The following is a 17,284-nucleotide window of genomic DNA, read 5'->3' as shown; positions in this document are numbered from 1 at the left end:
TAAACTTTATGTCCCCACCATATGGGTTTGAGGTTGACTATTATTTAAAAAAAACAGTTGTGCCCTAACCGGTGTGGCTCAGTGGATAGAGCGCCGGGCTGCGGACTCAAGGGTCCCAGGTTCGATACGGTCAAGGGCATGTACCTTGGTTTCGGGCACATCCAGGTGGGGGGTGTGCAGGAGGCAGCTGATCAATGTTTCTAATTCTCTGTCCCTCTCCCTTCCTCTCTGTAAAAAATCAGTAAAATATATTTTTAAAAAACAGTTGTAAGTTACTGATCTCTGTTCCCCAGTATTTTTCTTAGGGTGGGGATGTTTGAGAATGAGGTTGGAACTGAGGGAGAGGAAGGAGGAGGAGAGGAAGAAAAGAAGGAAAATAAATCTATTAAAATGCTACATTCCTCCTATTCAATCGCATACATTCCCCAGTGACGTCGGTTTGACCAAACAATATAGACGCGTGAGCTCACTTAATATCGCAGTGAAAAAACTAATTGGCAACTTCTCATCAGGTGAGCTGGGGCATGATGCATTACTCCAGGAACGAAGCTAAAATGTTGGTGACCTTATTTGTCTCTGGCACTCTTTCATTAGAAAACGACTATTTTACGAGTGAGTGAAATGTACAAAATGTGAAAACTGCTCATTGCATACAAACAGTAACAACATTTATAAAACAAGAGAAGCCAGACTACTAAAGAATTTTTGCGAAGACTACTAAGTTAAACACTGAAATTAAAGACATTTTTACTTGAAGGACAAAATATATGTTTAATCGTATAGATCCCAGTTTATTGAAAACTTAGCAAACATTTAAAACTTGCAAATGCTCCAGTGCTTCTACATTAAAGGTTTAAAACTTTGAGGTCTAATAAGTTAATCCTTTTCTCGATATAAAGTACATCCCAATATTCTGGAATTAATTTTTTAACAGAAAAATGACTTCTGCAGAGATTACAGGGCCCCATCAAGGGAGAGTCTGTGAGTTTCTTCTAGCTAAAGTCTGAACAACAGCCTTCAATGAAAATGTCACCACCAGGGGGACCCACGTCGGGGTGATGCCAGCTGGTGATGGGGAGGAAGTGGGTCCCCGATGCTGGGCCTTCCCGGGTGGGGGAGGCATGGCGCCCCAAAGGCCCCTCCTTAGCACCCCAGAGAAATGCACGGAGCAAACCGCCCCCCCTCGCGCCGCCTGCACCACAGTGACGTCAAACCTGTTTTAACACAATTATTTCATGAGAATCTATATTGGTAACGCAGAGCAGGAGCCTTATAAGCACGGCCGAGACATGGTCGGCTCATATCTAGCCATCGGAGTCCCAACGTGATGCTCCCACATCCTGGGCTCGGTTACTTGGGCTCAGTGGGCGTCCCTGTGGCCTGAGCGGAGCCTGGACCTGCAATGCAGAGCGCAGCCGTGAGCGGACGGGAAGTGGAACAGTGTGGCCGATAATTTTAAATAAAGGAAAGCCAGCACAGCCGGGGGAGGGGCTCAGTTGAGCGCCGACCTATGAGCCAGGAGGTCAGGGTTCGATTCCCATTCAGAGCACACGCCCGCCCGGACTACGGGCTTGATCCCCGGTCGGGGTTGTGCAGGAGGCAGCTGACCCATGATTCTCTCTCATCGTTGATGTTTCCCCTCTCTCTCTCCCTCTCCCTTCCACTTTGACATCAATAAAAAAAAAAAATTTTTTTTTAAAGAAAGTGTATAAGCTTATACGATGTTAAACGATAGTTCTTGGCGAGGTTACATGTCTGGTCAGTGATGAAGTAATTCTATACGTGAAACTGCACCAAAACGATGCTAAAATCCTGACTGTCCCTGCAGGCGAGGCCCTGGGCCCTGGCCTCTCCATTATCGCCGCCCTCGCGCCTCACTGGTGTGGGACGCAGCGCACGTCTCTGAACTGCACTGTGTGTTATTTGTGTTATTTGTGCATAAAAACAAAGCTACAGGTTCTTGTGATAATAGTGTATGTGCTTCTTCTCTCGCCGCCCCCAAGCCCTGGGTCTAGGACTCGGCTGTTCGGCCAACGTCGCCCTTGGAGTGCGTGCAGGTTGGGGAGGGACGTCCAGGGCGGCTGGGCGGCCTCGGCTGCAGGTTGAAGAACTTCCTTGATGTTTGTGTCCAGCCTCTTTTGTGTTTCGATGCAAATACCGTTCTAAAAACACTCACTTGATGGAGAAGACTCTGGAATAAAGAACAAGCACGTTCGTTGTTCAATGTCATGAAGCAGAACACGTTTTAAAAGAATTAGTGCTTCTAGTAACGACTTGAAAAAACTCCCAAAAGGCTGCGTTACTGACAACGGTACATCACAGGACACAACGGCCACGGTAAAGCTCAAAAGTGCACTTCTGACAGCAGCTGGTGGGAACCGCTCACGTATCGGCCGGACAGTGGGGGGAGGGTGTGCGGGCAACAGAACTGGCCGGCCACCTGGGGTCCCGTGGGGCTGCGTGGGGCCAGGGCCCGGTGGGCACCAGGACAACACCCCTTCCTCCGGGGCAGCCCCGGGCCCGGGCCGGCTGGGTGCACCTCACCTTGAGCCTCCGCAGAGCCTTCCGGAGCCTCCGGGTCTGAGAGCTGCTCAGCATCCTGCCCCTCAAGGTCCTTCGGGGACTTGGGCGCTGGGGGCGCTGGGGACGGCTGTGGGGTGCTCTTGTCCGCGTCGGCTCGCTGCTGCAGCCACTCATCCCTGTAGCCGTTGCTGATGAGTTTGGAGAAGTTGGTGGGGGAACTGGTTTTGTGACCAGGCCTGAGAACGAGAGAAGAAATCAACGACAAGCAGAAGTACCAAGGTTAATGGTAATTCTGAGTTCTCAGCAAACATCCTGACAATAAATTAGATGCTTATTGTTCCTTAAAACATCACGGACACTCTCTCTCTCTCTCTCTCTCTCTCTCTCTCTCTCTCTCTCTCTGAAGAATTAGACAACTGACCCATTAATTGCAGCACCATTTGAGGCGAGTGAAGAGACGCCTCCTGCTGAGAGGGGAACGGAGCAGCCGGCAGCAGGCAGCAGGCCAGGCGCTGGGAAGTTGCAACCTCAGAGCCATATTCCACACGTGGCGGGAACCGCTGTCCTCAGGCCCACGTGAGCCAGCGTGTGGCTGCCTCTTGGTCACTGGTCACGTGGACCCAAGACCAAACCCCACCGAGCCCGCCAGCGTGGGAGCCCCAGCACTTACATGGGGGGGAAGGAGAGCCTACGTCCTGCAGGATCTCGGGGGCCCAGCGGGGGCCCCGCTTTGCTGGGGGACCTGGAGTGAATGGCGGGGAGCCTCACCTGGGAGAGAAACGCACAAACCCTGGTTCAGTGAAAAGCGCTCAGCAGCCAGCGCCGAGAAGGCGGCTCGCAGCCAGCACAGCGCGCGTCTCTCCCTCTCTCTCTCTCTCTCTCTCTCTCACACACACGCACACACACGCACACACACGCACATGCACGCACGCGCACGCACGCACACACGCACACACACACGCACACACACGCACGCGCACACACACGCACGCGCACACACACACACACACGCACGCACACGCACACACACGCACACACACGCACACACAGGAGCCACGGTGCCACACAGTGCAGCAACCCTGTCAACACCGCGGTGAGGAGACCACGGCGTTGCGTTCACAGCACCGCTGCTCCAGCAAAGACGCCCCGACTGAGGAGGGAGGCAGAGCAGCTCAGGCGGGAAATACCGGGGGAGGGCAGGGTCCCCGCTCAGCCCCAGCTGGGGTCCGGGGTCTCCCTGAGCCGTTGACAGGGAGCCAGAGTGGACAGGGCTGAAGGTGGGCTCCTTGCCGTCCAGCCAGGGCAGAGAGGGACCTGCTGGTGCGTCACTCGGCACAGCCCCGCCACCAGGCACCCAGCGTGTGTGTCTGAGGTAGCGGGCTTGCTGCAGCCCAAGAACTCCGGGGGGCACAGAGGAGGGAAGGGGGGACTGTGGTGACCTGGAAGGCACAAGCTGAGGAGGAGGAGGTCCTGGCGGAGCGGAGGTGGGCACGGACCGAGGAGAGTGGGGCTGATGTTCAGAAATAGAACCAGGGACCCGGCAAGTGACAGGCACGAGGGGTGATGGGAAGGTTACTCCCGAAATAAAAGCTGGGGCGTGCTGGGAAGAAGGACGGATGCTGGGGGTGGGGGGAGGGGAGCTGTGAAACTTTTAGTCCAAGTCCCAGGGAAAGACTGTGACCAGGGGTCAGACAGAGATTTCATAGATATAAAGTCATAAATGAAACAAACAGATGAATCAGACTTTATCCAGACCAAGAACTTCTGTTCTCCCGGAGACAGTGTGAAGAGAAGAAGGAAGGAAGAGGCAAGCCACCGACGGGGACCAGATGCAGGTCGGGCTCCGGTCCAGGGAAGGGTCTCCAGGCGACACCAGGGACTCTCCAGCCGCCAGAGAGCAGGCTTGATTTAAAACGGCCACACCGGCCGGCGGAGCTCAGCAGTTGAGCATCGACCTATGAGCCAGGAGGTCACGGGTAGATTCCTGGTCAGGGCACAGGCCGGGGTTGCGGGCTCAATCCCCAGTGGGGGCCCGTGCAGGAGGCAGCCGATCCATGATTCTCTCTCATCATTGATGTTTCCATCTCTCTCTCCCTTCCTCTCTGAAATCAATTTTTTAAAAATATTAATTAATTAATTAAAATTAAAATGGGCGAGATTAGGACAGATGCTTTACCGACGAAGATGCTGGGGGTGGGGGAGCACATGAAAAGATGCGTGACGCATCACCAGCCCCGGGAGATGCCGTTTAAGCCACCACGGGAGGCACCTGCCAGAACGGCTCAAACCTGACAAGGACAAGGGCGTGAGGGCGTGGAGCACCCAGCTGCCCTGTGCTGTGGGGAGCAGGGCCAGAACATGATGCGGCCACAGTGCAGGCGACTTCTCATGAAGGTCAACATGCCCGTGCCATGACCCAGCTGGTCAGCGTTTATCCGACGGACGTGCAGTGAAAACCTGCCTCCTACATGGCCTGCCCGCGTCCACACGGCCTGTGTGCCCATACAACCTGCCCGCGTCCACACGGCCTGCCTGTCCATACAACCTGCCCACGTCCACACAGCCTGTCTGCATCCACACGGCCTGCCCTCGTCCACACGGCCTGCCTGTCCATACAACCTGCCCGCGTCCACACGGCCTGTCTGCATCCACACGGCCTGCCCACGTCCACACGGCCTGCCTGTCCATACAACCTGCCCGCGTCCACACGGCCTGCCTGTCCATACAACCTGCCCACGTCCACACAGCCTGTCTGCATCCAGACGGCCTGCCCACGTCCACATGGCCTGCCCTCATCCACACGGCCTGCCCTCAGCCACACGGCCTGCCCATGTCCACACGGCCTGCCCGCGTCCACACGGCCTGTCTGCAAGGGTTGGCAATGGCTTCATGACCGTCACCAAGATGAGAAACAAGCGAAGGGTAAGACAAGCCATGAGCGACCAGGGGTCTGCACACCACACCTGGCTCTCGCTGCCTGTGCCGCGGGGAAGCCAGGTCGGGCCCCAGGGGTGCCGGCTACCAGGCTGCCTTCCCAGGAGGAAGGGGTGATGCGGGAATGCGAGGGCTGGGCGGCCCGCTGCCTCTCAGGAGACCCCAGTTTAAAGTTCAGAGCCTGTGGTTCACGGACAACAGGAGACGCACCAGCACCAGCGGCAACACCCCCCTTCAGGGGCCACAGCCCGGCCGCGAGGCCTCTGTGCGGGCGCATCACCTTCCTCTTCGTATCCAGCTCCTCAGCCTCTCTCTGCCAGATGGTCTTCACGTCAAAGTCGAAGGGCCCCCTTCGGGACTCGTAATTCCCGTTGGCCAGGTCGGGGCTAAACTCTTTGTGAACCATGTAGTCGGGCATGTAGGCAGCCAGCCTCCTGCAGAGACCCAGGGAGACCCCGTCAGCTGCCCGCTGCTTCCTCACCTCCCCCCTTACCATTTACCTCCCCTCCACCCTCCCCTTCCAGTCCCCCTCCATCTCCTCTGGCCGACTTCCCCTCCACTTCCCCTCCCCTTCCAGTTCCCCTCCACCTCCTCTGGCCGACTTCCCCTCCACTTCCCTCCCCTTCCAGTTCCCCTCCACCTCCTCTGGCCACCCTCCCCTCCACTTCCCTCCCCTTCCAGTTCCCCTCCATCTCCTCTGGCCGACTTCCCCTCCACTTCCCTACCCCTTCCAGTTCCCCTCCACCTCCTCTGGCCACCTTCCCCTCCACTTCCCCTCCCCTTCCAGTCCCCCTCCATCTCCTCTGGCCGACTTCCCCTCCACTTCCCCTCCCCTTCCAGTTCCCCTCCACCTCCTCTGGCCACCCTCCCCTCCACTTCCCTCCCCTTCCAGTTCCCCTCCACCTCCTCTGGCCACCTTCCCCTCCACTTCCCCTCCCCTTCCAGTTCCCCTCCACCTCCTCTGGCCACCTTCCCCTCCACTTCCCTCCCCTTCCAGTTCCCCTCCACCTCCTCTGGCCACCTTCCCCTCCACTTCCCTCCCCTTCCAGTTCCCCTCCACCTCCTCTGGCCACCCTCCCCTCCACTTCCCTCCCCTTCCAGTTCCCCTCCATCTCCTCTGGCCGACTTCCCCTCCACTTCCCCTCCCCTTCCAGTCCCCCTCCATCTCCTCTGGCCGACTTCCCCTCCACTTCCCCTCCCCTTCCAGTCCCCCTCCATCTCCTCTGGCCGACTTCCCCTCCACTTCCCCTCCCCTTCCAGTTCCCCTCCATCTCCTCTGGCCGACTTCCCCTCCACTTCCCCTCCCCTTCCAGTCCCCTCCATCTCCTCTGGCCGACCCCCTCCACTTCCCTCCCCTTCCAGTCCCCCTCCATCTCCTCTGGCCGACTTCCCCTCCACTTCCCCTCCCCTTCCAGTCCCCCTCCATCTCCTCTGGCCGACTTCCCTCCACTTCCCCTCCCCTTCCAGTCCCCCTCCATCTCCTCTGGCCGACTTCCCCTCCACTTCCCTCCCCTTCCAGTCCCCCTCCATCTCCTCTGGCCGACTTCCCCTCCACTTCCCCTCCCCTTCCAGTCCCTCCATCTCCGCTGGCCGACTTCCCCTCCACTTCCCTCCCCTTCCAGTCCCCCTCCATCGCCTCTGGCCGACTTCCCCTCCACTTCCCCTCCCCTTCCAGGTCCACTCATCTCCTCTGGCCAACTTCCCCTCCACTCCCCTCCCCTCCCCCTCCATCTCCTCTGGCCGACTTCCCCCTCCACTCTCTCCCTCCCCTTCCAGTTCCCCTCCACCTCCTCTGGCCACCTTCCCCTCCACTTCCCTCCCCTTCCAGTTCCCCTCCATCTCCTCTGGCCCCCTTCCCCTCCACGTCCCTCCCTTCCAGTTCCCCTCCACCTCCTCTGGCCCCCTTCCCCCCACTTCCCCTCCCCTTCCAGTTCCCCTCCACTCCGCTGGCCACCTTCCCCTCCACTTCCCCTCCCCTTCCAGTCCCCCTCCATCTCCTCTGGCCGACTTCCCCTCCACTTCCCCTCCCCTTCCAGTACCCCTCCCACCTCCTCTGGCCACCTTCCCCTCCACTTCCCCTCCCCTTCCAGTTCCCCTCACCTCCTTACCACTTCCCCTCCACTCCCCCCTTCCAGTTCACTCCATCTCTCTAGGCCACCTTCCCTCCACTTCCCCCCATTCAGTATCCCCTCCCCCTCCTCTGGCCACCCTCCCCCCACTTCCTCCCCTTCCAGTACCCCTCCCTCTCTCTGGCCGCCTTCCCCTCACTTCCCCCTCCCCTTCCAGTTTCCCCTCCACTTCCTTGGCCGACTTCCCCTCCACTTCCCTCCCCTTCCAGTTCCCCTCCACCTCCTCTGGCCACCTTCCCCTCCACTTCCCTCCCCTTCCAGTTCCCCTCCACCTCCTCTCTCCACTTCCCCCTCCACTTCCCTCCCCTCCAGTTCCCCCCACCTCCTCTGGCCACTCCCCCTCCACTTCCCCCCCTCCCAGTTCCCCTCCCTCCTCTGGCCGACTCCCCTCCACTTCCCTCCCCTCCCCTCCTCCTCCACCTCCTCTCTCCACTCCCCCTCCCTCCCCCTTTCCCCCCCTCCTCTTCCCCTCCATCCCTCTGCCATTCCCCTCCACTCCCCCCCCTCCCCTTCCCCTCCCCCCTCTCGCCACCCTCCCCTCCACTCCCTCCCCCTTCCAGTTCCCCTCCACCTCCTCTGGCCACCCTCCCCTACCACTCCCCTCCCCTTCCAGCTCCCTCCACCTCCATCTCCATCTCCTCTGGCCACCCTCCCCTCCACTTCCCTTCCCCTTCCAGTTCCCCTCCACCTCACTCGGGACCGACTTCCCCTCCACGTTACCCTCCCACTTCCAGTTCCCCTCCACCTCCTCTGGCCACCCTTCCCCTCCACTTCCCCCTCCCCTTCCAGTCCCCCTCCATCTCCTCTGGCCGACTTCCCCTCCACTTCCCCTCCCCTTCCACCTTCCACCATCCACCTCCTCTGGCCACCCTCCCCTCCACGTTCCCTCCCCTCCCAGTTCCCCATCCACCTCCTCTGGCCACCGCCATCCACTTCCCTCCCCTTCAGTCCCCCACCATCTCCTCTTCCACCTTCCCCTCCACTTCGCCCTCCCCTACAGCCTCCGCCTGGCCCACCCTCCCCTCCACGTCCCTCCCCTTCCAGTCCCCCTACCACCCCCTCTGGCGACTTCCCCTCCACTTCCCCTCCCCTTCCAGTTCCCCTCCACCTCCTCTGGCCGACTTCCCATCCACTTCCCTCCCCTTGCCAGTTCCCCCTCCACCGCCTCTGGCCGACTTCCCCCCTCCACTTCCCTCCCCTTCCAGTTCCCCTCCACCTCCTCTGGCCGACTTCCCCTCCACTTCCCTCCCCCTTCCCCTCCAGCCCTCCCCTCCATCTCCTCTGCGCCACTTCCCCTCCACTCTCCCTCCCACTCCCCCTCCCCCACCCCCTTCATCTGCCCCTCCCCCTCCATCTCCTCTGGCCAACTTCCCCTCCACTTCCCCTCCCCCTCCCCCTCCAGCTCCTCCACCACCTCCTCTCTCCACTTCCCCCTCCCCCACCCCCTCCATCTGCCCCTCCACTTCCATCTGCCCCTCCCCCTCCATCTCCTCTGGCCAACTTCCCCTCCACTTCCCCTCCCCCTCGCCCCTCCAACTCCTCCACCACCTCCTCTCTCCACTTCCCCCTCTATCTCCCCCTCCCCCACCCCCTCTACCTCCCCTCTCCCACCCCCTCCATCTGCCCCTCCCCCTCCATCTGCCCCTCCACTTCCATCTGCCCCTCCCCCCTCCATCTGCCCCACCCCCCCCTCTATCTCTCCCCCTCCCCCTCCATCTTCCTCTGCCTGTCTTCAGGTAGCACCACCCTTTCTCCTTTCCTGGGGCCTCCAGCCCTTCCCTCCAGGTTCTGAGAATGAACGCATCGCCCTTCTCCAGGGCCTGCTTCCCAGAATCCTGAGGTGAAGCCAGAAATCACAGGTGTTTTTTAAAAATCAGTTCAACTCCCTTCTCCTGTGAGGACGAAGGACTCACCGCCTCTGGCTGGCCGCGGGCGGCTGGCTGTGGTGGACGTACCAGTCGGGCAGGGAGTAGGCGGCAGGCGTACCCTTCCTGGAGCCGGGGGCCAGGTGCATCAGCAGATCTCAAAGCAAAGGGGCAGGTGAGCGGCTCCGCCCCCGGGCACGCCCACGGCCAGTGGGCACAGGGTTCAGGGCTGCCGACCTCCGGGTTGGCTCTGGGCTCCAGGGCTATAGGAACCAGGTGGCCCTGGTCCTCAGCCCCCTGTGCACATGCTGAGGGCAGGGCATCCTGCCTGGTGTTGAGGAGGGACATCCCATGCTCGCCCATCCCCCCCACCCCCATCCCCCCACGCCACCCCCGCCTAAGCAGGCATCTGCGGCCTCCAGCACCCACCCCTGTCCGCGGGTGGGTGGTCGCTTCAGGCTGACATCTGAGGGGGCAGAACTCCTCAGGTCTCGCCCTGCAGTCTGGGGCAGTCTGGTCTCCTCTGCCTCTGAGGGGCTGTCCCTGACCCCACAGCAGTTTAGGGAGAAGTCGTCCTGGCTAGCGCCACCCGCCTGCCTCCTCTCTGGTTGCTCTGGCCTTCACTGCCCGTCCTCCCCATGCCCACCCAAGGGCTTTGCAGGGCGGGGGGGGGGGGGGGGGGGGAGGGGGTGGTTGAGGGTCGGTTTCAGCAGCAAAGGGAAGGTAGGAACAGGGGAACAATGGCGGCAGCCAACACGACTGCCTTCTTACTCTCAGTAAGAGAAGTTTAACTTTCAATTTTTAAACATTTCTGATGCTGAGAATAGCTGCAAGAACAGGACCAATTCTGCTGCAGGATTCAGCCAGATCCCAGGCTCAGCTTCATCCTCCCATCGGCGGCCTCCTCCCCTCTGCTCTGTCCCTATCACCACCTCCGCCGGCACCCCCGCCGGCACCCCCGCCGGCACCCCCGCTGGCACCTCCGCCGGCACCCCCGCTGGCACCCCCGCCTGCACCCCCACCGGCACCCCGCCGGCACCCCCGCCGGCACCCCGCTCTCTAGCTCATCTCTGTCTGTCCCCCGCTAGTCCTCTCACCGCCATCGCTGGAGGTTAAGGCGGACACATCGCTAATCAGATTTGCCGGCTGACCCCTCCTGTCCTCGAACCCCGGCCGGAGCGGGCGGCCTGCGCTGGGTGCTTCATGTGGATGAGCCTGAGGGCTTGCTCTGGCCCTTTAACATCGCAGCCAGATGCTGTCATTTTGGTTTTCATTCCCCATGACAACCTCTGAGCCAGTGGTTCTCAGCCTTCCTTATGCCGTGACCCTTTAATCCAGTTCCTCATGTGGTGGTGGCCCCCAATGTCATTGTTACACATTGAACATAATTAAAGCATAGTGATTAATCACAGAAACAATATGTAATTATATATGTGTTTTCTGATGGTCTTAGGCGACCCCTGTGAAAGGGTCGTTCGACCCCCAAAGGGGTCGCGACCCACAGGTTGAGAATCGCTGTTCGGGGGGGGGGTCAAGGCAGCCAGAAAACAATGGTCAGCACCCTCAGTGCCCCCTGTGAAGAGGGCAGCGTGGGGCGTTGTGGGCAGCCTCCTTCTCCTGGTCAGCCAGGCGGTGCCCTCTCCTCAAACCACAGCTGGGCTCACCGGGTACCACTGCTCAGGACCCATGAGGCTCAGGACAAGAGCAACCACAGGGACAGGCACCTCGCAGGCCGGTCCGCAAGGCCGGTGAGCTCTGCCTGGGAGCAGCTCCCTGAGGCTCTGCCGTGAGACCCAGAGATGAGAATGACGGCAAAGGTGGGAGCAAGTCCCCCAGGGCCAACTCCGGGTCCCGTCTATGGAGCCCAACTTCTCATAGAGGCAGCCCATCGCTGGGGAGAGACCACCCCCACCTGCCCCATAACCTTCATCACCAACAGCCTGACACCCCTACCTGCCCCATAACCTCCATCTCCAATGGCCTGACACCCCCACCTGCCCCATAACCTCCATCTCCAAGGGCCTGACACCCCCACCTGCCCCATAACCTCATCTCCAACAGCCTGACACCCCCACCTGCCCCATAACCTCCATCTCCAAGGGCCTGACACCCCCACCTGCCCCATAACCTCATCACCAACAGCCTGACACCCCCACCTGCCCCATAACCTCCATCTCCAATGGCCTGACACCCCCACCTGCCCCATAACCTCATCTCCAACAGCCTGACACCCCCACCTGCCCCATAACCTCCATCTCCAATGGCCTGACACCCCCACCTGCCCCATAACCTCATCACCAACAGCCTGACACCCCCACCTGCCCCATAACCTCCATCACCAAGGGCCTGACACCCCCACCTGCCCCATAACCTCATCACCAACAGCCTGACACCCCCACCTACCCCATAACCTCCATCTCCAATGGCCTGACACCCCCACCTGCCCCATAACCTCATCTCCAACAGCCTGACACCCCCACCTGCCCCATAACCTCCATCTCCAAGGGCCTGACACCCCCACCTGCCCCATAACCTCATCTCCAACAGCCTGACACCCCCTACCTGCCCCATAACCTCCATCTCCAAGGGCCTGACACCCCCACCTGCCCCATAACCTCCATCACCAAGGGCCTGACACCCCCACCTGCCCCATAACCTCCATCACCAAGGGCCTGACACCCCCACCTGCCCCATAACCTCATCTCCAAGGGCCTGACGCCCCCACCTACCCCATAACCTCCATCTCCAACGGCCTGACACCCCCTACCTGCCCCATAACCTCCATCTCCAAGGGCCTGACACCCCCACCTGCCCCATAACCTCCATCACCAAGGGCCTGACACCCCCACCTGCCCCATAACCTCCATCACCAAGGGCCTGACCCCCCCACCTTCCCCATAACCTCCATCACCAAGGGCCTGACACCCCCACCTGCCCCATAACCTCCATCACCAAGGGCCTGACACCCCCACCTGCCCCATAACCTCATCTCCAAGGGCCTGACGCCCCCACCTACCCCATAACCTCCATCTCCAACAGCCTGACACCCCCTACCTGCCCCATAACCTCCATCACCAAGGGCCTGACACCCCCACCTGCCCCATAACCTCCATCACCAAGGGCCTGACACCCCCACCTGCCCCATAACCTCATCTCCAAGGGCCTGACGCCCCCACCTACCCCATAACCTCCATCTCCAACAGCCTGACACCCCCTACCTGCCCCATAACCTCCATCTCCAAGGGCCTGACACCCCCACCTGCCCCATAACCTCCATCACCAAGGGCCTGACACCCCCACCTGCCCCATAACCTCCATCACCAAGGGCCTGACACCCCCACCTGCCCCATAACCTCATCTCTAACAGCCTGACACCCCCACCAGCTTCAGTCAGGGAGACTTTCATAGGAAGGGATGATGGCGATGGCCCACCGCTGTCCCCCAGGACAGAGACCGAGCGCTGGGTGCTTACCAGGCCGGCCGCCTTGCTTGGCCAACTTCACATACTCTGAGTCCGTGTCTTTGACCCAGTACCTCCGAGTCCCCAGCAGGTGTCCGCTGGGGGTGTCCCGGAGCTCGCTGAGGCCTGGGATCTGGGACATGGGCGGGGCGTCCACAGCCTTCTCCGATCGCTTCACGGGGAGGTGGTAATACCAGTCTAGGGAGAGGAGGCGGCCAAGGTTGGGTCATTGCAGTGAGGTTCGGGTAGGTGTGGCCCGCTGCCTGGGAGAATGCTGTGCCGGGAAGGGTCGCATTGTCCCTGGGACCACGGGACGCACATGCTGGGGAGGTGAGACTGACACTCAGATCTGCAGACTCTGAGAAAGGCAGGTCGCCCTCCACATTGTGGGTGGGCTGCACCTAATCAGTTCAAGGACAAGGACGTAGGAGAAAAGACCGAGGTCCCAGGGGGAGGAATTCAGCCTCCAGCTCCCTTCAGACCCAGGACTACAGCACCAGCTCTGCAGGGCCCAGGCGACTGCCCACCCTGCAGGTATCGGACCTGCCTGCTTCACAACTGTGTAAGCCCGTTCTTAACCTCTCTCCCTCTCTGTCTCTCTCTCTCTCTAACATTCTGTTGATTTTGTGGCTCACTGCATGCAAGTGAATATTGAACACGGAAGTCTTGCCGATTGCCGGGGGGCAGTGATTAGCTGCATCGCCACTGCCGCTGCGAAAAGGAGGGAACCCCACTGGGGAAGGTGTAAGGAGGGGTAGAACACTCCCTGAGAATCACACTAAGAATCGCGAGTTTAGGAGCTTCATACGCACGCAGCTCGCATTCCGGTTGAATCGTTTCTCTCTCAGAGGGAAGGCACGCACGTCTCGCTCCCTTTTCCCTTTCTGTCTTGATGACTAATTAATCCACAGGGAACACAGAGCCTCATTCTTCTCATTACTGGAAGCTTTGGGTCCGCCATTATAACCGGGTGCAAAGGAGCTCAGAGAGCCAGGGCCCTGCCCACTGAGCCCCACGGTCACCACCACACACACAACCGAAGGGGACAAGAATCATCTTGCAGCTTCTGTCGCTCAAAGGTGATGAGTCCTTGCATGGCCCCAGGTCACTGACTCTGGTGTGGGTTTCTATGACCGCCCTCCTCTGTCAGCCAGGAGACAGCTGAAGGAGAAGGACCGCGAGGACCCAGCCGGCAGCTCTCCCGTCTCCAAGCACAGAGCTGCATGGCACAGCCACACCCCACAGGGACTCCCAGAGACACCGCTCCCCTTGTTTTGGCCGCCGAGGCCTCAGGGAACAGGGGTCCAGCTGGGCAGAGGGGCCACCTGTGAGGGGTGCGACCTCCGGCAGCATCCTCGGACCCTGTGCCTCAGCTTCCTCACCTATAACCAGGGTTTAATGATACCTCGTCGTGCTGTTTTGAGGTTAAATGTTAGTGTATAAAAGTGCTTATTTCAGGGCTTCTTCATACAGGGAGGCCGCTCACTGAGGCCCCAGAGGCCACACATAGGCTGAGAGCCTGTGGCAGAGAAGGGGAAACCACCATGCTTCCTGTCCCCCTGTCCCTCTCTCCCCCAGTGGTCACAGTTAGAGCTCAGACTGGAAGGGTTGCTAGATCACATGAAGGCCAAGCTCTGTCCCTCTTGAGCCTGCCGGCTGCCCCACCCTGCCGCTGGCCGCCAGCTCCTGGGTCGCCTCCACCCCCTCTCCAGACCTTCCCAGGATGGGGAGCAACCGAACAAAGGCAAAAACAGCCCTCATCACCAGGCCTCCGCCTTCTCCCCGCCCAGCTTCAAACCCTGCTAAGCGCAAAGCCACACCACCTCCAGGGGACCCTGGTTTCTGTGTCCAGACACTTAAGCAGGGGACAAAGTTAACTCGGTTTTCTGTTTCCTTTTGTTTCTGAAAATGGGGGGAAAGGACTATCCCGCCCCCGCCCCCCACATTTCCCTTTCAGCCTTGCTGTGACACCGGGGCACAGGAGCATACATTGTGCCCCTTTCTTTGGGGGTATCACGTGTTGGTCTGTCCACAGGCACGCGGGACGCTGGGCGCGGAGCTGTCCAGCAGCAGAGGCTGCGGGGCTCCTTGGGCTGGGCACTCACCGCAGGGAGCGTAGCGGCCGCTGGCGCCAGGCAGCTCCTTGCTGGCGTTCCTCATGCCGGGAGACACGCGGGGTCGGTGTTCGCGATGAGCCGGGAAGCAGGGAATCCGGAGACACTCCTGGCAGGTGTTCGCGATGAGCCGGGAAGCAGGGCACCGCGCCGGGCTGAGCTCTTGCAGAGGCCAGGTCCGCACCCCGCTCTGCCTGTCCGTCCGCCTCCACCTGACCCAAATGCAGACGTGTCATCACTCGGGCAGGGCGTGCACGTCCCAACAGGCGTACAGCAGAGGACAGCGGGTTCCCAGGTGACCCCCTCCCCGTCCAGACCCCTGGCTGCCCGCCCCGCTCACCTGCTCGCCGAGGGTCTGGTGGGCACCTCCCGCGGCGCCAGAGGCCAAAGTCTCCCCGGCGGGCGGCGGGGCCAATCACCAACTCCCTGCGCGGCGCGCAACCACAACAACTCGCGTCGCCCGGGCAACGGCCGGGTGGCCAACCGGCGGGCGCGGCTGGAGTTCCGACAGCCAATCGGGGCAGCCTGTGGGGCCGCAGCAGGCCAATGAGGGACAGGGGCGGAGCGCGGACCCTGCCAGTCAACCGCCCGGGACCCGAGTGGGTGGGGCCGCGAAGGGGGCGGGGCCGGTCTCCGCGTCCTCCCCCCCCCACCTGCCCCACCCCGAGTTTCCCCAAAGCGGTCCCCGAAAACGCTCGTTTACTTAGTGCACTTAAAGAAGAGGACGAATACAGACCCTCAGCATCAGACTGTGCACCAGCCGTAACCTTATCCTGGACGCGCCTTTTCTCGAACCTGGATTTTTCAGGACTCTTTCTGTGAGTTGAGAAAGTTTGGCAGGACTGGACTTGGGGTCCGCACAGGTGGAGGGCGGGGCATGCCGCCTGCTCCCCGGACTGGGGGCCCGCACAGGTGGAGGGCGGGGCATGCCGCCTGCTCCCCGGACTGGGGGTCCGCACAGGTGGAGGGCGGGGCATGCCGCCTGCTCCCGGGGCTGGGTGTCCGCACAGGTGGAGGGCGGGGCATGCCGCCTGCCCCCGGGCTGGGGGTCTGCACAGGGCTCAGGGTGTCTGAGCGGCCGCCAGGCCCCTGCGGTTTTGTTCCTGGAGAGCTAGCTCCCTGCCGCCCCGGATGGACACTGAGCGAGGACCAGGGTTGGCCTGCTGTGGCCAGACCAGGGGAGCTATGGGAGCTGTGGGAGGAGCACGGAGCTTTGGTCGTGCTGAAAATGTTTCTGAAATCAACACATGTTAAGGGCGCTCATTTGGCAACTTTAGTGAGACAAGGTGTTGCTTTTACAGAACAGGGAAAGCCTGGCAGTCCAGCAGAAGGCAGGGGCCCAGGAGCGGCGATGAGAAGGTACCTCGTGGCGGGAACTAGCCACAGCTCCGTGTCTACACAGTTCTCCCACAATATTGCGATGAATTCTCAGGGTCTACGGCTGGCCCCTCGTGTGGGCAGTCAGCACTTCCCATTGCAACGCCCACTCTTTGTCCTGCTGTGTGTAGAGGCAGTTAGGCCGTCGCGGAAATAACAGAGCTTTCTTTTGCACAAGTCACAGCATCCACCACCGGGACTGTGCCCTCCAGAGGTCTTTACAAATAGTTGATCGCAGGAGCTGGAGCCCCTGGCTACAGTCTCTCTTTCTATTTCTGAACGGGGTTCATAGGAGAGCCAGAGTGTAGCCATGCGGACACCCCCTTACTAATCGAAGTCGATTTCTGAGTCATAATGAAGAGTGCTCCGGAAGTTTTGACCTTTGGGGTATGACTGAAACTCCCACCGTTTGCAGATGCCAGATCACACCCAGTGGTTCTCAACCTGGGCTGCACATTAGAACCACCTGGGAATCTTTTTAAAATCCTGATTTCTGGGCCTCATCCTCCGGAAATGCTGTTTCTTTGTTATGGGGTGAGGCCACAACATGAGTAACAAAGAAACAGAATTTCCGGAGGATGAGGCCCAGAAATCAGGATTTTAAAAAGATTCCCAGGTGATGCTAATGTGCAGCCCAGGTTGAGAACCACTGCTCTGGACTCCAGGGAAGGTGCCGGCCAACGGGCAGGGGAGCGAGAACCACCTGTTTAGAATGAGAACAGCTCCGTGTCTTCAGTGCCTGCATTTGCCACAGGTGGTCCTTCTGTCATGTAACACTTCTCCGCGTTTGGAAGGACCCAACGTCTCCTCATGTCTGACCTCACTTTGTGCACAATTTTATTCAGTTTTATTTATAGATGTTTTGATAAAATATATTATAAA

General features: G+C 60.1%; 1 protein-coding gene across 1 annotated transcript; it reads right to left on the bottom strand.

Annotated features, from left to right (window-relative positions):
• Positions 1-766: 766 nt before the first annotated feature.
• CUNH7orf57 (chromosome unknown C7orf57 homolog) lies at positions 767-15,497 on the bottom strand. Its single transcript, XM_036327200.1, has 9 exons — positions 15,366-15,497; positions 15,017-15,237; positions 12,924-13,109; positions 9,500-9,608; positions 5,738-5,891; positions 3,194-3,291; positions 2,545-2,759; positions 2,177-2,191; positions 767-1,397 (listed from the first exon to the last, which is right to left on the bottom strand). Exons 2-9 carry the CDS (start codon positions 15,069-15,071, stop codon positions 1,351-1,353), a joined length of 879 nt encoding a protein of 292 aa, XP_036183093.1. The 5' UTR covers positions 15,072-15,237; positions 15,366-15,497; the 3' UTR covers positions 767-1,350.
• Between the last annotated feature and the right edge of the window lie 1,787 nt (positions 15,498-17,284).

Source organism: Myotis myotis, unplaced genomic scaffold, assembly GCF_014108235.1.
Source record: "Myotis myotis isolate mMyoMyo1 unplaced genomic scaffold, mMyoMyo1.p scaffold_m19_p_11, whole genome shotgun sequence".
In the NCBI taxonomy this organism is placed as follows: Eukaryota; Metazoa; Chordata; class Mammalia; order Chiroptera; family Vespertilionidae; genus Myotis; species Myotis myotis.
The sequence above is the reverse complement of the archived record's forward strand: the minus strand, read 5'-3'. Positions and strand labels throughout refer to the sequence as shown.